Raw genomic sequence first — 19757 nt, forward strand, 5'->3', positions numbered from 1 at the left:
TGTAATCCCAGCTACTCAGGAGGCTGAGGCAGGAGAATCTCTTGAACCAGGAAGGTGGAGGTTGCAGTGAGCCAGGATCACACCACTGCATTCCAGCCTGGGTGACAGAGCAAGACTCTGTCTCAAAAAAAGGAAAGGAAAGAAAGACTAGGCTCATGAATCCTTTTTCCCATTAGTCTGAACTTTACAGGAGATAAACAGTGATTTTTATCATTCATTCAACCAGTTTGCACAGACAGAAAGAAAGAGGCCAGAAGTCTGACTGGTAAGAAATTCTTACCCTTTTGCTGGTATGTCAGGCTTCTGGGTTCCCTCTCCCTAAGCGGCCCTAGTGACCCAGCTTGCTGCTCCACAGCCCTGGGGCCAAGCTGCAACACAAAAGAAAATTATCTTTTTCTGTTCTGGCCATAGTAAAATACGTGTGACAAAACATAGACATTAGCCACTCTGCTTAGCACCCAATATCAAACTGGCAAGGTTCAAATTTGCCCCCGTCATTGTTAATCCAACCTCCAACATGTAGTCTCTGGGCAAGATGGTCTCTCTAAGAAAAAAGTTAAGAAAGGGAAAGATCAGAAAGGGAGAAAAGCATTGCCTGAGGCAGGGTGGGGAAGGCGAGCGGCTCAGGGAGGCCAGAGAAAGACCCACCCTTCCCAGTGACACTGAATCAAAAGCTCAGGAGACCCCTGTCAGTCAGGAAGGGATCTTTCCCAGTAGTCCCAGCAGCTCTTTTTTTTTTTTGAAACGGAGTCTCGCTCTGCCGCCCAGGCTGGAGTGCAGTGGTGCGATCTTGGCTCACTGCAACCTCTGCCTCCCGGGTTCACACCATTCTCCTGCCTCAGCCTCCCAAGTAGCTGGGACTACAGGCACCTGCCACCATGCCCGGCTAATTTTTGTATTTTTAGTAGAGACGGGGTTTCACCACGTTGGTCAGACTGCTCTCGAACTCCTGACCTCAGGTGATCCGCCCACCTTGGCCTACCAAAGGGCTGGGATTACAGGAGTGAGCCACCGCGCCCGGCCCCATTAGCTCTTAAGTGTCTCACTTTGGAAAGGAAAAAGCTCCACATGTCCCACGATCCTGCACATGCCTAATTCTGTCACCCACAGCCATCAGCAAAGACTGCAAGGCAGATTACTCCAAAGAGGACAGCAGTTAACATCCCGTAGTACCAAATCCATTCTTAGCCAAGAGGAACTTTACCGAGTGGGACTTCTAAACCCCTAAATCTTAGAAGGGACTCTAACTATCCTAAGTTGGGCCTCAAACCCAGGTTTGGTCAAGCATCCTTGCCTTTTATTAAGAAGGGCCTTGCTGAGCACAGTGGCTCATGCCTGTAATCTCAGCATTTTGAAAGGCCAACGTGGGCGGATCACCTGAGGTCAGGAGTTCGAGACCAGACTGGCCAACATGGTAAAACCCTGTATCTACTAAAAATACGCAAATCAGCCAGGCATCATGGTGTGTGCCTATAGTCCCAGCTACTCAGGAGGCTGAGGCAAGAGAACTTCTTGAACCCGGGAGGCAGAGGTTGCAGCGAGCCGAGATCACGCCACTGCACTCCAGCCTGGGCAACAAGAGCGAAACTCTGTATCGGAAAAAAACAAAAACAAAAACAGAGGCCTTTAACCCTCTTGGTCTTAGGAGAGACTCTAACTCCCCTAAGCTGGGCCTCTAACACAATCCCATCCTTTACTCGGGTACCCACCACTTATCCAAAGTTGGCCAATTTGTGCTGCAGTCTATTTCCTTTGGGTCAGGGGTCTCCTCAGGATCATCCCTTCTGTGGTTTGACAGAACAATGTTACCAGAAAGGAGTCCCAATCCGACCCCAAAAGAGGGTTCTTGGATCTTGCACATGAAAGAATATGAGGCAAATCCATAAAGTGAAAGCAAGTTTATTGAGAAAGTAAAGGAACAAGATCCTTCATTTTCCAGGTGGGCCTAAATGTCTCCCTGAATGCCATAAGTTGAAGCAGAGGGTGACTAGATGCCAACATGGCACAGTGTGGCACCGAAGCTGCTGCCTCTGAAGATGAGGAGGGAAGCCTCGGGGAGGCTCTGAGCCAGTCACCTCCTTCACGCAACCCACCTTGCTCTGCAGCTGCCTGCTCACAGCCATGCCCCAATGCCACACCCAGGGGAATATTAATGGAATGAAGAAGTAAGAAAATCAAAGGTCACCAAGCCGAGCCCTTAAAGGGCAATGATGTGTGTGCCACGGGGCCCCATGGCATCTCGTGCCAGCTGAGCTGGGGTGTGTGGACCCGGGGAATGGACCGGGCTGGACAACCTCTAAGGCTTGGCTCCATCTCAGCCTGTGAAGGAATCACCTCTCTGACCCCCACCTCTGCCCAGGAGTGTTAGAGCCAGGGAGGAAGAGACCCCATGGACCAGCCAGAGGCCCCCTGCTCCAGGTGAGTGCTGGCCCCAGGGTGGTCACTGGGAATCAGCTGGTCTCAGCCCTCTGGGGCCTCCACCTCAGCCGCTGACCACCCTTGTCCACATCCTTCCCCACCCTCACCCCCAGGCTCAGGAGTCTAAGGACTGCTTCTTCACAGAGGGCATTTGTGGAGTCTGTTCCCCACCAGAGGCTCAGACTCAGGCCCTGGTGCAAGGCCCCCAAGCTGGGCCTCACCAAAAGGCAGCCAGGTGGGGACCCCAGGAATACAGCCTGGGCCTGGCAGTGTCTGCTGCCATAAAGGCCAGTTCTGCTTCGGGCTCGGGAAGAGAGGGAAAAGAAGGAAAGGGAGGAAAGAGAGTTCAGGGTCTCTTGGAAATACTTTCCTCAGGGCACGTGACCTGGCCTGGGGTATGGAAGAACAGAAGCAGAAAGGGAGGTGCAGGGGAGGAAGGTGCCCCCCAGAGCTCAGGTCGGCGGTGGCCAGTGCCCACTTCACCCTCAGAGGGCGAAGAACACCAAGATGCCCCGACCCGGGTCCGGGGACGGAGGAGGGCAAAGTCTGGGGTCACTCCCCATTGCCCTCTTCCCCCACCCCATGGATCCAGCTTGGCCCGGGGCTCCCTGAGGCCCTGCGCGCGGTGGGTTCTCGAACGCCAGAGTCGGGGTGGGCGGGGGTCACCTGAGGGCCGCTCCCAGATGACCCACGCCCGCCCGTCTCCAGCACGGGGCTGCGCCTCGCGGTGGCCCGCGAGCTGCTCCTGGCTGCACTGGAGGAACTGAGCCAAGAGCAGCTGAAGCGCTTCCGCCACAAGCTGCGCGACGTGGGCCCGGACGGACGCAGCATCCCGTGGGGGCGCCTGGAGCGCGCGGACGCCGTGGACCTCGCGGAGCAGCTGACCCAGTTCTATGGCCCGGAGCCTGCGCTGGAGGTGGCCCGCAAGACCCTCAAGAGGGCGGACGCGCGCGACGTGGCGGCGCAGCTCCAGGAGCAGCGGCTGAGGCGTGAGTTCCGGGCGGGAGGTCCCTCCTGTCTGGACAGAGGCTGGGCCGCCTTCCTCCCGGCTTCCCCGAGAAGCCCCGGCGCGGCCCCCGACCCCCGCGCGTTTTATCCACAAATTCACGGGCCCCGGAGGTAGGACCCTGCGTGCTCCTCAGGGTGACTCGGACCCCAATGGCGCCTTCCCCGTTCCCTGCCCTCGGCGGAACCTCACCCCAGTTTCCCTTCCAGGGCTCGGGCTCGGCTCCGTGGCGCTGCTCTCCGTGTCCGGTGGGTCTCTCTTGCTGGGGGGCACGCGTGTCCCAACCCCACTTGGAGGGTCTGGGGGAGGACCGGGGTGGGAGGGCCGCCAGGGGCGTGGGCCGTGGTCCAGTAGAGGAAACTGAGGCCTGAGCAGAGCCGGGGAGGGCGTGGGCTCCCCGAGGGCGCAGCCTGCCCCACCGCCGACCCCTGTCCACGCGCTGTCTCCCGCTGCGCCCAGAGTACAAGAAGAAGTACCGGGAGCACGTGCTGCAGCTGCACGCCCGGGTGAAGGAGAGGAACGCCCGCTCCGTGAAGATCACCAAGCGCTTCACCAAGCTGCTCATCGCGCCCGAGAGCGCCGCCCCGGAGGAGGAGGCGCTGGGGCCTGCGGAGGAGCCCGAGCCGGGGCGCGCGCGGCGCTCGGACACGCACACTTTCAACCGCCTCTTCCGCGGCGACGAGGAGGGCCGGCAGCCGCTGACCGTGGTGCTGCAGGGCCCGGCGGGCATCGGCAAGACCATGGCGGCCAAAAAGATCCTGTACGACTGGGCGGCGGGCAAGCTGTACCAGGGCCAGGTGGACTTCGCCTTCTTCATGCCCTGCGGCGAGCTGCTGGAGCGGCCGGGCACGCGCAGCCTGGCTGACCTGATCCTGGACCAGTGCCCCGACCGCGGCGCGCCGGTGCCGCAGATGCTGGCACAACCGCAGCGGCTGCTCTTCATCCTGGACGGCGCGGACGAGCTGCCGGCGCTGGAGGGCCCCGAGGCCGCGCCCTGCACAGACCCCTTCGAGGCGGCGAGTGGTGCGCGGGTGCTGGGCGGGCTGCTGAGTAAGGCGCTGCTGCCCACGGCCCTCCTGCTCGTGACCACGCGCGCCGCGGCCCCCGGGAGGCTGCAGGGCCGCCTGGGTTCCCCGCAGTGCGCCGAGGTGCGCGGCTTCTCTGACAAGGACAAGAAGAAGTATTTCTACAAGTTCTTCCAGGACGAGAGGAGGGCCGAGCGCGCCTACCGCTTCGTGAAGGAGAACGAAACGCTGTTCGCGCTGTGCTTCGTGCCCTTCGTGTGCTGGATCGTGTGCACCGTGCTGCGCCAGCAGCTGGAGCTCGGCCGGGACCTGTCGCGCACGTCCAAGACCACCACGTCCGTGTACCTGCTTTTCATCGCCAGCGTGCTGAGCTCGGCTCCGGTAGCCGACGGGCCCCGGGTGCAGGGCGACCTGCGCAATCTGTGCCGCCTGGCCCGCGAGGGCGTCCTCGGACGCAGGGCGCAGTTTGCCGAGAAGCAACTGGAGCAACTGGAGCTTCGTGGCTCCAAAGTCCAGACGCTGTTTCTCAGCAAAAAAGAGCTGCCTGGCGTGCTGGAGACGGAGGTCACCTACCAGTTCATCGACCAGAGCTTCCAGGAGTTCCTCGCGGCACTGTCCTACCTGCTGGAGGACGAGGGGGTGCCCAGGACCGCGGCTGGCGGCGTTGGGACACTCCTGCGTGGGGACTCCCAGCCGCATAGCCACTTGGTGCTCACCACGCGCTTCCTCTTCGGACTGCTGAGCGCGGAGCGGATGCGCGACATCGAGCGCCACTTCGGCTGCGTGGTCTCAGAGCGTGTGAAGCAGGAGGCCCTGCGGTGGGTGCAGGGACAGGGGCAGGGCTGCCCCGGAATGGCACCAGAGGTGACCGAGGAGACCAAAGGACTCGAGGACACGGAAGAGCCAGAGGAGGAGGAGGAGGAGGGAGAGGAGCCCAACTACCCACTGGAGTTGCTGTACTGCCTGTACGAGACGCAGGAGGACGCGTTTGTGCGCCAAGCCCTGTGCCGGCTCCCGGAGCTGGCGCTGCAGGGAGTGCGCTTCTGCCGCATGGACGTGGCTGTTCTGAGCTATTGCGTGAGGTGCTGCCCTGCTGGACAGGCACTGCGGCTGATCAGCTGCAGACTGGTTACTGCGCAGGAGAAGAAGAAGAAGAGCCTGGGGAAGCGGCTGCAGGCCAGCCTGGGTGGCAGCAGGTGCGTCTCCAGGGCAGAGATGCTCTCTTGTGTGTGAGGTGTGTGTGCCGGTGCAAACCTGTGCACCTCAGTGTCCATCTGGCATGGGGAGCACGTCCAGACCAGACTTTGGCTCCCCAAAAGGGGAGACTTTGACCACCCCCTTGCAAGGCAACCACTGAGTTGCCTTCTTCTTCCCCAGGGTGTCCTCACCATGCCCACCCTCAGCCACCCACAACCTATGAAAACTTCCTCGTATGGCCCTACAGCTCTGGCCCAGCCCTTCTTCCCATTATATGTTCTGACAATAAGTTCTGGAACACACGATGCCCTCTGTCCTGAGCCTCTGCACTTGCCCTTCCCTCCACCTAGAATATTCTCAGTTTGCTGCCTGTCCTGCAAGTCTGCCCTGGCTCCCCCAGCTGGCTGGGGACCCAACTGGCTCCAGAAGTGCCCTTTTGACCATCCTGCTATGACATCTGCCCCACACCTCCACCAGACCCTCAGCTCCTCCCGGGCAAGGCTTTTGCCAGAGTTCCCTTGAATTTAGCTCCAATTCAGCCCCTGCCCAGGTGCTTGGCATCTGTTGAGAGGATGAATGTCACGATGTTGGCAGGGACTGGGCCTGGGGACACAAAGACCCATGTGGGGGATGTGAGTGATACTCAGACACCCCAGGGAGATGGTACCTGGGCCACAGATGAGTGGTTGTGCTCTGGGTTTGGCGGGGGCAGTGTGAAGGGAGTGGCTCAGCATGGAGGTGAGGAGGAGGGGCAGCTCTGAGACCCCAGGACTAGAGATAGGCAGGAGTCCTTTCTGGGGGGCACTGTGAGGGGCAGGGTGGGCTTCACCTTCCTCTCTCTCCCAGCAGTTCTCGAGGCACCACAAAACAACTGCCAGCCTCCCTTCTTCATCCACTCTTTCAGGCAATGACTGACCCGCTGTGCCGTCTGACCAGCCTCACGTGAGTGGCCACGCCCCCAGCCCTTCCTGTGGAGCAGACTGAGAGCAGGATGCCCTGGGCAGAGACAGAAGTGTGGCCTAGGAAAGAAGGCTGAGGGGTCAGGCCAGAGCCTGAGGCCTGTGGTTGCTGGGACTGGCAGGCTCTCCTCACACAGAGTGGAGGGAGGAGGGGGTGGGGGTCTGGAGCTTCATTACCAGGTTAGGTACTGGTAGGAAAAGGTTGGTCCTGGTGTGAGTGGAAAGCAGAGAAGTGTACTGAGGGAGGGATTAGAGAAGGCAAGAGTGTATTTTCCTTCTGAAGGAAGGCTGCAGTTGGAAACTGCTGGGTTCTTAGAAGCAGTGGAGGAAGGCGTTCAAGCCCAGGCTCCGAAGTCAGGCTGTCTGCAAATCCCAGCCTGCTTCTGTGTGCCCAGTGGCAAGTCCATCTGTCCAAGCTTCCATTTCCTCCCCTGTGAAATGGAGCCAGTAGATCTAGAGAGCTGGGGTGAGATTTAATGTGGCCACACATGTACAGTTCTTACATGGCAATAACTTTCCAGTCACTCTTAGCTACCACCAAGTGAGCAGAAAGGAAGAGAAAATCTAGGAACTAGTACTGATGATGAAACAGGTACATCCTACATGGATGGCGACTCAGCAGATTAGCTTGGTATGGGGGTTGGGGTGTGGCAATCTGGACATAAACATAAGAGCCAAAAAGGTGATTGCATTTGGCCCAGCAATTCTGCTGGTAAACTAAGATGTTCAGCACACCATTATTTATACTGGCAAGAAGAAAAAAAAGGAGAAACACCACAACTCCCCAACCATGGGGACTGGCTGACGAAATAAACTGAGTCGGCACCTCCTCAGCTTGGTGGACCATTGTGCAGCAACCATGGGGACTGGCTGACGAAATAAACTGAGTCGGCCACCTCCTCAGCTGGGTGGGCCATTGTGCAGCAACCACGGGGACTGGCTGACGAAATAAACTGAGTCGGCACCTCCTCAGCTTGGTGGACCATTGTGCAGCAACCACGGGGACTGGCTGACGAAATAAACTGAGTCGGCCACCTCCTCAGCTGGGTGGACCATTGTGCAGCAACCACAGGGACTGGCTGACGAAATAAACTGAGTCGGCACCTCCTCAGCTTGGTGGACCATTGTGCAGCAACCATGGGGACTGGCTGACGAAATAAACTGAGTCGGCCACCTCCTCAGCTGGGTGGACCATTGTGCAGCAACCATGGGGACTGGCTGACGAAATAAACTGAGTCGGCCACCTCCTCAGCTTGGTGGACCATTGTGCAGCAAACATGTTGAAACACGTCTCAGCTCACCGAAGAGCTCGTAGAGTGTTGTAGGGAGAAATGGACACAGCTCCCGGGGGTGCGTGGTGACAAAGGGCAGGGCAGGCTCTGCGGGGTCCAGGGAGGGATGTGGTGCCAACACATCTCTCAGCTGAACCTTGGGCCACTGGGGAGCGGGCAGTTTGTCCAGTTGGAGTTGGTGTGGTGGCTGAGGCGCCCGCAGGTAAATCTAGGTGCTTCTTGACCACAGGCTGTCCCACTGCAAAGTCCCTGACGCAGTCTGCCGAGACCTCTCTGAGGCCCTGAGGGCAGCTCCGGCACTGACAGAACTGGGCCTCCTCCACAACAGGCTCAGTGAGGCAGGACTGCGTATGCTGAGTGAGGGCCTAGCCTGGCCCCAGTGCAGGGTGCAGACGGTCAGGTGAGGCCTGGCTTGGGAGGGACCATGGGAGGCCCCCACCACCCCAGCAGCTCCTGAGGTCTGCGCTCCCACAGGGTACAGCTGCCCAGCTCCCAGCAAGGGCTCCAGTACCTGGTGGGTATGCTTCGGCAGAGCCCCGCCCTGACCACCTTGGATCTCAGCGGCTGCCAACTGCCTGCCCCCATGGTGACCTACCTGTGTGCAATCCTGCAGCACCAGGGATGCGGCCTGCAGACCCTCAGGTGGAGGCAGGGGTGGGAAGGGTGCTGGGGACACAGCCTGTCAACCCAGGTGGGGGTGGGTGCCTGGGGGCTTCCCCTGAACCCTGAAGAGGAGCCCCTCCCAGAGACCGCCCATGTGACAGAACTCAAACACCCACCTGGGAGCCCGGCCCTGACAGGCCTGCCCTCTGACCCTGGCCACAGCTCCGGGCCTTGACCACTTTGCCTGACCAAATGTTTATCTGTTGTCTGGTGCACATGGCCACACCCTGGGCCAGTGGCCCCGATACCCTTTTGCCACCCCCAAGGCCCGGCCTCTGCCCCTCCCCCAGCCTCTGACAAATCTCTCAGCCGATACCGCCTGTCCCTGAGTGTCTGTGGCACAGCTAAGCCAACAGCCCCGTCACTGACCGCAGCCGGGCTGCTCCCACAGCCCTGCCCGCAGCCCGGCTGCTCCCACAGCACTGCCCGCAAGCCCTGGCTGCTCCCACAGCCCTGCCTGAAAGCCCTGGCTGCTTTCCCCCACTGCTGACCCTGCTTCTGCTCTGTGTGTGTGGCTGCAGTCTGACCTCTGTGGAGCTGAGTGAGCAGTCACTACAGGAGCTTCAGGCTGTGAAGAGAGTAAAGCCAGATCTGGTCATCGCACACCCAGCGCTGGACGGCCACCCAGAACCTCCCAAGGAAGTCATCTCAACCTTCTGAGGCACTGGTGGCCAGAGCAGGGTGGAAGACGCTAGTCAAAGTCCCTATGGAGAGAACGGCCCATTCCAAGGGTGGGAGGACATTGCTCTCAGCCTCTGGGAAACTTCTGAGCTGAGAGGCCCTGGACAGGCATGTGGGAGGCCCAGACATGGCACCCTGCCCCGTCCAGGACAGGTCCAGATCTGACCCTCTCTCCATACTCTGGGGGACCCCTTCTCCCCCAGCCCCACCACTACTGCACCCACCTTCCTCTCCTGGGCCCCCCCAGCCATTCCCCTTGAAGACACCCCGCAACCAACCCAAGCCACAATAATGATGGTGAGAGCTCCTACCTGGGGCACAATGACCCTTCTCTGCCCGACCCCCATCTGCAGTGTGGCCCAGCAGCCCCCAGGACTGTGCCCCTGTAGAGTGAAGGTAGGCAGGTCACCGTCCCTCCCTGTTAGGAATGCGACCATCCCGGAGGCTGTGGCCCAGGCCCAGAGGTGTCCAGTGTCTGAGATCTTTGGGAAGGGAGACTAGCGCAGGGGAGAGACAGAGCAGAACCCCGTGCTGGGTGGGAGGCATGACCACGTGGTGGGTGAGCAGCCCCATGCACTGATGGTAAATTCTCCTGTGCACTCACTTCTGTTGGCTTCTATTACACCTGGCCGGGCATGGTACAATCCAGGTCGGTGCTCACAGTCTTTCCAGCATCCCACTTTGACAGGGCAGGATGGTGGCCCCCAGTTCCTCAATGAGGAAAGTGAGTCTCACGGGGCAGGCTGACTGCAGAAAGCGCTGCGACAAGGGCCTTGATGGACAGGACCAGCAGCAGATGGTCCTTGAATCCTGGAGTATTCTCTGCTCAACCCTGCTGGGCTGCTGAGACTCCAGTCTGAGTGGGAGGTGGGGGAAACTCTAGATTCAGCCCCATCACTTCCCAGGGGAAATCCCCTACTATAATCCACTTTTTTTTTTTTTTTCTTTTTTTTTGAGATGGAGTCTCGCTCTGTCGCCCGGGCTGGAGTGCAGTGGCCGGATCTCAGCTCACTGCAAGCTCCGCCTCCCGGGTTCCCGCCATTCTCCTGCCTCAGCCTCCCGAGTAGCTGGGACTACAGGCACCCGCCACCTCGCCCGGCTAGTTTTTTGTATTTTTTAGTAGAGACGGGGTTTCACTGTGTTCGCCAGGATGGTCTCGATCTCCTGACCTCGTGATCTGCCCGTCTCGGCCTCCCAAAGTGCTGGGATTACAGGCTTGAGCCACCGCGCCCGGCCTATAATCCACTTTCAAACTCCATTTCTTCACATCACAAAACACAAAAAATCCCTGTCCTCCTAGAGCTGACATTCTAGGTAGGAAGACAAACATCTACATGATACATCGTATAATATTTTATATATATATATATGCTACATACCCAACACATATGTATGTGATACACAACGCAATAGCACAAATACGTATATTATACGTATACGTGTGCCAGATGTGGTGGCACGTGCCTGTTGTCCCGGATACTCAGGAGGCTGAGGCAGGAGTTCGAGGATGCAGTGAGCTATTAGGTTGGTTGGAAAGTAAGCAAAAACCGCAATCACTTCTGCAACAACCTAATATGATTTTGCCACTGCACTCTGGCATGGGCCACAGAAAGAGATCCCATCTCTAACAAGTAAATAAATGTGTATCTGAAACATAAATACACACCACAATCAATAGGCCTATGATGCCTAAACAAGTAACAATGTAATAAAGATGCACAGGTAGGGCTGATAAATGCTGCGGAGGAAAGTAAGGCAGAGCCTGGGACTGGTGGGAATGGAGCCAGGGTTTCCTGTTGCATGAAAGGGGGGTCTGAGGAAGTCTCATTGAGGACTGGGCATTGGAAACCCCAAAGGAGTGAGGGGCAAGCCCCGAAGAGGTCTTGAGAAAAAGTGCTTCAGACAATGATGCTGCCAGAGCAAGCCAGGCAGGGGAGTGTGCTTGGAAAGTTCTAGAAGCAGCAAGGAAGCCAGGCAGCCGCAGTGGAGTAGGGGAAGGCGGCCTCGGGGAGATGAGGTCAGGGAACCAAGGCAGGTGCAGGAGAGGGTTTGCAGGTGGAGCTTGTATGAGGAGTGCTTTTGGCCCATCCTCAGTGAGTTGGGTGCCATGACTGCCTTCTGGGCAGAGTGCAGGGTCTGCCTTAAATGTTGGGGGTGGGGGTGGTCTGTTCACAACAAAAGCAGAAGTTGGGAGCGACTGAGCCACTCCAGGAGGAGGTGTGGGCGGATGGAGGTGGAGCCACAGGACCTGTCCATGGGTTGAATGGAGTGTGGGTGACAGACGGGCAGAGGTAAACCAGGGTTCTTGGCCTGGGCAGCAGGACGGGTGGAGTTATCCTCACCTGTGCTGGGGAGGCTGTGGGAGCAGCAGGCTTCCGAGCCCGTGTTGGACTCCGGCGTCTCTGGCTGCACCCAGTGGTCAGGACAGGGACATGTGGGCCGGGTCAGGGAGCGTGAGATACAGGGACAAGCGGGCCCAGCGCTGAGCCCAGCAGTGTCCAGGTGGCCGGTGGCGTTGAGATGGGAATTGGGAACTGCACGGGTGGTTGCAGGAGGATGGAAAAACCCAAACAACAGCTAGAACAGGACCGAGGCAAAGGAACCGAAGGATAACAGAAAACCCAAAATGAGGGCGAGAAAACGGCCAAAACCCCGTGCGAGGGACACGTCCATGACCCTCCCGGCAAAAAACCCAGATGAGGGAGAAAGGAGGCAGTCACGGCAGGGGCCGGGGTGTCCCTGAAATCCGCTTCTTTTCCGGAATCCCTAAAGATTATTCCGCCCCCTAAGGAGGAGACCCAAGCTCCGCGGAGCGCGGCGGGTCTGCGCCTTCGCCTCGCCTCCTGCCTCTGGTTTCCTCTGACCCCCCCGAGTTCTTTCTCCGGACGGCGTCGAGAACCCGTGCGCCGGCTGGGGCTGGGGTCTCACTGGCATCGGAGCCCCCCGAGCCCCCCGGCAGCAGCGAGGCGAAGACCCGCGTGGAGGCGGCCGGGAGGGCGCAGGAGGCGCGGGAGGGAAGCCCTGGCCCCGGCCCGCGGGCCCCACCCACAGCACCCGGACACAGCTCCGGGTCCCGGCTCGAGCTCTGCGCACTCAGGGCGCTGCGTGCAGGGAAGGCCCCGGACGCCACCCAGGGGAGCCCGGGCTGCAGCCGCGAGTCCACGTCCCGCCCCCGGGCCCAGCGACCGCCCCCGCCGCCCAGCGACCGCCCGGGCCCTCGGGGGCGGGGACCACGGACCTTCCTGGTGGCGCGGCAGCCGGGCGGCTCCTCCTTCCCCCGGCCCTGGCGTGGAGCAGAGGGACACAGGTTTCCACGCTGGCGCCCGGAGACCGGGTGGGGCTGCGGTGAGTCCCAGAGGCCCCCGCCCCGCAGCTCCAGCCTTCCTCCCCGCTGCCCCCCGTCCGCCGCCCTCCCAGCCTCCAGGCGCCCCCGTCCAGCGACTCCAGCCGCCCCATCCTCCCTCCCGACCCCCGCCTGCCCCAGTCGCCCACACCCCCAAGACCCCCACCCGCCCAGTGCCCCATCCCCCCAGGGCCCCTGGCAGCCCCAGACTCCCTCCCCCATCCCGCCCAGCGCTCCCCGCTCACCACACACACCCCGCCCTCGTCCCCACTTCCCAGCGACAGACGCAGGTCCCGACCTCAGAGGGTGGGGGCAAGACCGGGGTTCTGGGGGCGGTGCGTTGGGAAAGCAGGGTTAGGACTTGAATTCTCAGGTGCCAGGTGGGAGAGACAAACTTAGGGACTCAGCTGGGCTCCTGGAGATCAGCCTCAGGGGTTTGAGCTCTTTTCCTGGGTGTTTTCCTCCTAGGAGGGGCCTCAGGAAAATCGGGGTTGCCCAGCTGGGTCCGCAGCTCCCCCCAGTTCTGAGGGAGGCTTCAGGGGATTACAGACGGTCCCAAGAGGGAGGCCCAGCCAGTCCCGGGGCCCCTGAATCCCCATCAGGCCGCTCAGGCCCAGCGGCATTTCCATGGAGGACGCCGGCGAGGACCCCACCACGTTTGCTGCACACTCTCTGCCCAGTGACCCCCGTCTCTTGGCCACTGTGACCAACGCATACCTGGGCACACGAGTATTTCATGACACGCTGCACGTGAGCGGCGTGTACAATGGGGCTGGCGGGGACACCCACCGGGCTGTGCTGCCCAGCCCCCTCAACGTCTGGCTGGAGGCCCCTGCAGGGATGCGGGAGCGGCTGACCGAGACCTTTGCCCTAGACACCAACACAGGTAGCGTCGCCTGGCCTGCCTCACCCCTGCCCCAGGCATTGTTCCAAGTCGGTGGGGGAAATCCCACCAGCACCTTCTGAGTTTACACAGGAGGCCCGAGAGGCGCACAGGGTCCCCCTTTCCCTCCGTCTGGAGGCTTCCTGTGCAGCTGTAGCAAGAAAGAGCAGCCCAGGGTCCGGAGGGATCCTGCCTCATTGTGGGGAGAGGCGACGGTGGGGGGGTCCACTCCTGCCCCAGGGAGGCCGCAGCTTGGCAACCCACCTGGAGTGGTCTTGCCTTCCCTTCTGCCTCCCCAGGCTCCTTTCTTCACACTCTGGAGGGCCCCCACTTCCGGGCCTCGCAGTGTATCTATGCGCACCGCACACTGCCCCACGTCCTGGCTTTCCGTGTGTCCATCGCCCGCCTGTCCCCGGGGAGTGGGCCCATCACGCTGCTGCTGCCCTCAGCCTTCTCCCCGGAAAGCCCAGACCTGGACCTGCACCAGGGTCCTGACTTCCAAGGAGCCCGGTAAGGAGGGGGCTGGATTTGCAGCCAGGGAGTTCAGGAGGGAGCTCATTCCTGAGGGATGGCCGCACTCTCACAGGTACCTGTATGGCCACACCCTCACGCCTGAGCAGCCCGGGGGGCCACAGCAGGAGGTACACATGCTGTGGACACCAGCACCCCCAGACCTGACCCTTGGGGAAGGTGAGGAGGATAGGACATGGGACTTCCTGACGGTGGTGGGCAGCAGCCAGGCTGAGGCTCAGGCCTGCCTCACTGAGGCCCTGCAGCTGCAGGCCAGGGGAGCTCTGTACACGGCTCACGCACAGGCCTGGGCCCAACTCTGGGCAGAATGTGGCTTGGACATGGTGGGGCCCCTGCCGCTGCGCCAGGCCCTGCGTGGCTCCCTCTACTACCTGCTCAGTGCCCTACCCCAGCCCAAGGCCCCAGGATACATCTGCCATGGCCTCAGTCCTGGGGGCCTCTCCAATGGGAGCCGTGAGGAATGCTACTGGGGCCACGTCTTCTGGGACCAGGTGAGCATTGTACACCCAGCACTAGCCACACAGCAGGCGACACATGGAGGTCCACGGTCTCTGCCCTCCCTGGGATCAGGGCTGTGGCTGGGGAAGCACAGGGACTGTGGCAAAAGGGAAGGGGCCTGGAAAAGGTGGCATCTCAGCAGGAGGGTGGCAGAGGAGTGATCTAGGTGAGGGGAATGGAAGGTGCAGAGACCAGAACTGAGAGGGCCTGAGGCACCTGCCAGGGCGTGGGGAGGGGCCCCCACCAAGGCGAGAAGGGCTGCAGGCCCAGGTCACCAGGGTTTATAGGCAGCGGTGTGGTGCTTGGCGTTTACCTGAGGGCCAGTGAGCTGCAGAGACCTATCAGGACGGGGAGCTGTGTGGCTGCTGCGTGGAGTCCGGTGCTGGAGGCCGGCAAGGGTGACGGGGACACTGAGGGCACAGAGTGGAGGGGCGTGATGGCTGCTGGGCATGCAGGTGTCGAGAGTGACGGCGCTGGGGCTGCCCCATCGTTGTCTGAGCCTCCCTGTGCTGCTGCTGTGGCGTTTCTTTGATGAGGCTCCCAGAGGCGTTCACGGCGGGCCGGCCGGCCTGAGGCCGCCCATGCCCATATTCCGGCTGAGCCTCGGAGGCCACACAAACTCTGGCTGGGGAGGCGAAGTGTGGGATTGAGGACCAGAACTCCGGGAGCCTCCGGGCTGGAGACAGAACTGGGTGGGCAGGTGGGGAGGGTCTGCAGATCTGAGTGGGCAGCAGAGGAGGAACCCAGAAGGCGCCAGCAATGGAGCTCTGCCAGGGCGGAACGTGACCAGCAGGGGCAGGAGCAGTGAGGGCCTGTCCGGCGCTAGAACAAGGGATTGTGCTCTCAGGACCTCTGGATGTTCCCGAATATCCTGATGTTCCACCCCGAAGCTGCTAGGGCCATCCTGGAGTACCGCATCCGCACGCTGGGCGGGGCCCTGGGGAATGCCCAGAACCTGGGCTACCAGGTGAGGGGACCTGGGCACTGGCCACAGGGCCTTGCAGGGCCTGCAGACCCCACACCCCTCCCAGGCCTGTATCCCTCTCCCCAGGCCCCCTCTCTGGACAGAGCTGGGATGTCCTAGATTCCCCACCCTGAGGCTTGTGGGGCCTCAGCAGTGCCCCCCAGCCTGCACCTGAGAGAGAGACAAGGTGGGAACCACAGCAGGGCTGGGACCCCACTTTGGCCCAGGACCCCCTGGGGTGCCCCTGCTGCTCTGTGCCAGGGTCAGCACTGGGTGAGAACTGGGCAGAAACCACGTGGCCCCCAGTGAGGACGTGCAGTGGGCACTTCTCCCAGTAGCATCTACCAGGGTACCTGGCGCAGGCCGTGCCCCCCTCCTCCAGGGCGAGGGCATGGGAAAGTTGATGAGCCACCCCTCGCCTCCAGCAAGGCCAAGTGTGCCCCCTCCCAACCCCCCAGGGAGCCAAGTTTGCCTGGGAGAGTACAGGCTCCGGCCTGGAGGTTTGCCCTGAGGACATTTACGGAGCCCAGGAGGTCCATGTCAACGGGGCCGTGGTGTTGGCCTTCGAGCTGTACTACCATACCACCCAGGTGAGGTGTGCCTGCCCGCCATTCCTGCAAGGGGGACCAGGCAGCTGGTGTAGCCCCCACTCAGCGTGGCTCCCTATTTGGGGCCGGTCCTGGGAAGCTGGCTGAGGACAGGTGTCTCAGTGCCAGGCCCTGTTTGGGGCCGGTCCTGGGAAGCTGGCTGAGGACGGGTGTCTCAGTGCCAGGCCTTGCTTCTGGGCACAGACAGGCCACTGAGAATGAGAGTGACTGGGGCCCTGTCCTCTGTGCCGCCTCCTGCTCCCCAGGACCTGCAGCTCTTTCGAGAGGCTGGTGGCTGGGACGTGGTCAGGGCTGTAGCCGAGTTTTGGTGCAGTCGTGTGGAGTGGAGCCCCAGGGAGGAGAAGTACCACCTGAGGGGTGAGGGCCACGGTGGGGAGGGGCTCAGGGAGGAAGGGTGGATGCTCCCAGACTCGACGCCTCAGGTGTGCCAGCCCCACGCTGACCTCCGGCGTGGAGGGAAGGCCTCTGAGACCCTGCACTGAGCACCGTCTTGGACTTGTGTGTCCAGGAGTCATGTCCCCCGACGAGTACCATTCAGGGGTCAACAACTCTGTGTACACCAACGTCCTGGTCCAGAACAGGTCAGACACAAGGTCCCCTCACCTCACCCCACCCCCGCCCCAGCTGGAGACCTGCCCCAGTGCCCCCGCTCGGCAGGCAGCAGCTGGAAGCGCAGGGGTTGCAGCCTCCCCCACCTACCTCCACCTCCAGCCTGCGCTTTGCTGCTGCCCTGGCCCAGGACCTGGGTCTGCCCGTCCCCAGCCAGTGGCTGGCAGTGGCTGACAAGATCAAGGTACCCTTCGATGTGGAGCAGAACTTCCACCCGGAGTTCGATGGGTATGAGCCTGGTGAGTGACCCCTTCAAGGCCTCCTCCCCTGCCGTCAAGACCCTCGAGTCTGTCCTGGAACACCCCCCAATCAGCAGCACCTCCCCGTAGGAGAGGTGGTGAAGCAGGCAGATGTCGTGCTCCTGGGATACCCCGTCCCCTTCTCCCTGAGTCCTGATGTTCGCAGGAAAAACCTGGAGATTTACGAGGCTGTGACATCCCCCCAGGGCCCCGCCATGACCTGGGTGAGCACCTTGGGGCTGGGGGGTTCCTGCCTCAGTGGCTTCAGTCTTCTCTGCCCATGCAGTGGGCCTCACCCCTGTGTGTCCTCTTACCTGTGACCGCAGAGCATGTTTGCTGTGGGCTGGATGGAGCTGAAGGACACAGCACGGGCCCGGGGCCTCCTGGACAGGAGCTTTGCCAGCATGGCTGAACCCTTCAAGGTCAGCCTGGCCACACCTGCCTCCCACTGGGCCCCTCGTGATGGGAGTGGAGCCTGGCCTCAGAGCAGGCACAGCAGGGTGCACCCCTGGAGCTTCCTGCCGGATCTTGGGACAGCCCAGAGAGGACAGTGTCCGGGGGGTCCTGGTGTCAGCTGCCCTTGCCCCTGCAGGTGTGGACGGAGAATGCAGACGGGTCAGGTGCTGTGAACTTCCTGACAGGCATGGGGGGCTTCCTGCAGGCGGTGCTCTTCGGGTGCACGGGGTTCAGGTAAGCGCAGAGGCTGGCAGAGGGCAGCCCATACCCCCATCTGCCGCCTCACAAACCTCTCCTCCCACAGGGTCACCCGAGCAGGTGTGACCTTTGACCCTGTGTGTCTGTCGGGGATCTCCAGAGTGAGCGTCTCTGGCATCTTCTACCAGGGGAACAAGCTCAACTTCTCTTTCTCCGAGGACTCCGTGACCGTGGAGGTCACAGCCCGAGCAGGGCCCTGGGCTCCCCACCTGGAGGCTGAGCTGTGGCCGTCCCAGGCCCGCCTCTCCCTGTTGCCAGGTAGGAGACCACCCCAGCCCCCAAGAGAAAAGCCCAGGCACCTGTGACCACAGGCTGTCCCCCTCAGCCCCAGGCTGCCTCTCTCCCTGCAGGACACAAGGTCTCCTTTCCCCGCTCGGCTGGCCAGATACAAAGGTCACCCGCGAGTCTGCCTGGGACTTGCAGCTCCGAGTTCCCTGGGAGGACTTTTTGAAGACATTGGGTACCTGCTCCAGAGCCGCAGGGCCCCCTCTGGGTCACCCTTGGTCCCTCCAGCCCCACTGAGTCACTCACCGTGGACCCTGCCCCTGAACAATCAGGAACGTTGGCTTCAGAGATGCCTCTTCCTTCCCTCTGGCCACTCCTGCACCCACTCCTCCTGGGCACCCTCCTAGCCTGCCACCCCTCACCTGCAGCCAGGCTCTCAGGGAAGGTCCATGCTGCTTGGCCTGAGTTCAAGGCTTTCTGCCTGTGGCCTGGACCCCGTGGACCCCCGTGGGCAGGTAGCTTCCCCGTGGCATCCCCACGCCGCCTCTGCCTGCCCCTGTGGACTGATGCTGTCACGCACCGTCCCATGGCACCACCCCGAGCTCCTGAAGCCAGGGTCTGAGCCGACATCACCTCTGGCCTCTCATCCCCTACTCTCCTGAGAGCCGTGGTCACAGTGGCCGGCTGCTCTGCTGAGAAGGCAGAGAGGCAGGTGCAGGCCTCAGGGGGGACAGCAGGGATAAGGGCACGAAGGAAGGGGACTCGGCCCCCTTCAGAATTGCTCCGGACTCTCAGGTGCAGCTTTGCCAAAAAGGAACTTTTCACGCCATGCGGCTGTGGGACTTAGTCCCAGTCCCAGGCTCCTCTTGACTCTGGGCAGCTGTAATCAGGTGGGGCGGCCTCTGCCACAGCGTGGGGTGGGACGGCTGTCTTTCCTCAACCACGCAGCTTGTGAGGACAGGGTGGGGGAGTGGGAAGTGGGAAGTCACCAGAGAACCGGAGAGGGATTTGAGAGCGAGACCCCAGCGCTCTCCACAGACCAGCCAGAGGGGCTGGAGCCAGACGTGCATGGGTTCAAGGCCCTGGCCCTGCCCAGCTTCTGTCTCGGGGCCTCAGTTCCAGTTTCCCAAGAACAAGATGTGATGGCATCTGCCGCTGAAACCCTGATGAGGACCAGCCCCCTGCTCTGCTGTCAGCCTGAGGAATTAAAGCTTTGGTGCTGGGAAGAGCATTATTCCTCTGAGGAATTGTGCTTCCTTCCTTCTGAAGTAAGGGCCGTGCCCTGGGTCCCATTTCTCCTTCCACTTGGGTCTGGAAGCGCAGCAACTTTGAGGCTCACGCTGAGAAACGTGGGTCCCCTCGCATCTGCACCTCCCTCCTGCACTGGTGCTGCCGCTGCACCCTGTCGTCAGAGGACAGTGGAGCTTCGGATGGAGACTCAGGGAGGAAGGGAAGGAGGCAAGGACGCCTGTGGAAACCTCTTTCAGGCAGCTCTGGGGTCTGGGGATCAGGATGCCTCGATCTCCCAAGGCCTGTCTCTGCCACCCTCAGCGGCTGCCAGAAGCAGTGTGTGGGGGATGCATGTCTCTAGTGCAGTGCACCCGCGGCCGAGACCAGCACTCAGAGGTTGGCCAGGAGTTCTCTCGGCTGCCCTGACAGGAGCCGCGTAGAGTGCAGATGGCTGAGACTGTGGACACTGCGTGTCTTACGGCAGCTTGCTTGCTGGGGCTCACGGCCACAGTGGAGAGGGGCTGCGGGTCAGGGTGCAGCCCAGGGTGCGGTCCAGTGCCGGGCGCGAGCCTTGGGGAATGCAGCCTGATGCCTCCATGTGGCTCCCCAGTCCCCTACAGGCTCCCTCAGCTGCAGAGCTGGGTCCCATCCAACGCTGTTGCTGGGCAGCGA

At 61.4% G+C, this 19757-nt stretch overlaps 2 protein-coding genes and 1 pseudogene across 5 annotated transcripts; all 3 read left to right on the forward strand.

Moving 5' to 3' along the window:
• Positions 1 to 1897: 1897 nt before the first annotated feature.
• On the forward strand, positions 1898 to 9844 carry NLRP6 (NLR family pyrin domain containing 6). 2 transcript variants are annotated; one of them, XM_010355153.2, is made up of 8 exons: positions 1898 to 2418; positions 3127 to 3407; positions 3634 to 3672; positions 3884 to 5645; positions 6493 to 6588; positions 8127 to 8297; positions 8372 to 8539; positions 9082 to 9844. In XM_010355153.2, the coding sequence occupies exons 1-8, from the start codon at positions 2390 to 2392 to the stop codon at positions 9218 to 9220; spliced, it is 2685 nt and encodes an 894-aa protein (XP_010353455.1). In that variant the 5' UTR covers positions 1898 to 2389; the 3' UTR covers positions 9221 to 9844. The 2 variants fall into 2 exon arrangements, with proteins under 2 accessions (XP_010353455.1, XP_010353527.1); XM_010355225.2 differs by having other exon boundaries at positions 6496 to 6588.
• A 112-nt stretch (positions 9845 to 9956) lies between these two features.
• Positions 9957 to 12590, forward strand: LOC115893562 (annotated as a pseudogene).
• PGGHG (protein-glucosylgalactosylhydroxylysine glucosidase) lies at positions 12413 to 19098 on the forward strand. 3 transcript variants are annotated; one of them, XR_004053686.1, is made up of 14 exons: positions 12413 to 12586; positions 13053 to 13470; positions 13767 to 13977; positions 14054 to 14489; positions 15344 to 15463; positions 15919 to 16050; positions 16314 to 16425; positions 16577 to 16649; positions 16780 to 16916; positions 17007 to 17140; positions 17243 to 17338; positions 17509 to 17606; positions 17759 to 17888; positions 17981 to 18028. XR_004053686.1 is itself a non-coding variant. In XM_030918455.1 (14 exons), the coding sequence occupies exons 2-14, from the start codon at positions 13212 to 13214 to the stop codon at positions 18079 to 18081; spliced, it is 2121 nt and encodes a 706-aa protein (XP_030774315.1). In that variant the 5' UTR covers positions 12413 to 12586; positions 13053 to 13211; the 3' UTR covers positions 18082 to 19098. The 3 variants fall into 3 exon arrangements, 1 of the variants encoding a protein (XP_030774315.1); XR_004053687.1 differs by having other exon boundaries at positions 17789 to 17888; positions 17981 to 18022; XM_030918455.1 differs by having other exon boundaries at positions 17677 to 17888; positions 17981 to 19098.
• The last annotated feature ends 659 nt before the right edge of the window (positions 19099 to 19757 follow it).

Source organism: Rhinopithecus roxellana, chromosome 15, assembly GCF_007565055.1.
Source record: "Rhinopithecus roxellana isolate Shanxi Qingling chromosome 15, ASM756505v1, whole genome shotgun sequence".
Classification (NCBI taxonomy): Eukaryota; Metazoa; Chordata; class Mammalia; order Primates; family Cercopithecidae; genus Rhinopithecus; species Rhinopithecus roxellana.

Bases quoted from the DNA above. Each gene is read 5' to 3' on its own strand.
- NLRP6 (XM_010355153.2), top strand. From the start codon at position 2,390: ATGGACCAGCCAGAGGCCCCCTGCTCCAG. The intron at 2,419-3,126 runs GTGAGTGCTGGC...GCCCGTCTCCAG, and splicing joins CCAGAGGCCCCCTGCTCCAG to CACGGGGCTGCGCCTCGCGG. The intron at 8,540-9,081 runs GTGGAGGCAGGG...GTGTGGCTGCAG, and splicing joins TGCGGCCTGCAGACCCTCAG to TCTGACCTCTGTGGAGCTGA.
- PGGHG (XM_030918455.1), top strand. From the start codon at position 13,212: ATGGAGGACGCCGGCGAGGACCCCACCACGTTTGCTGCACACTCTCTG. The intron at 13,978-14,053 runs GTAAGGAGGGGG...GCACTCTCACAG, and splicing joins CCTGACTTCCAAGGAGCCCG to GTACCTGTATGGCCACACCC. The intron at 17,339-17,508 runs GTCAGCCTGGCC...TTGCCCCTGCAG, and splicing joins GCATGGCTGAACCCTTCAAG to GTGTGGACGGAGAATGCAGA.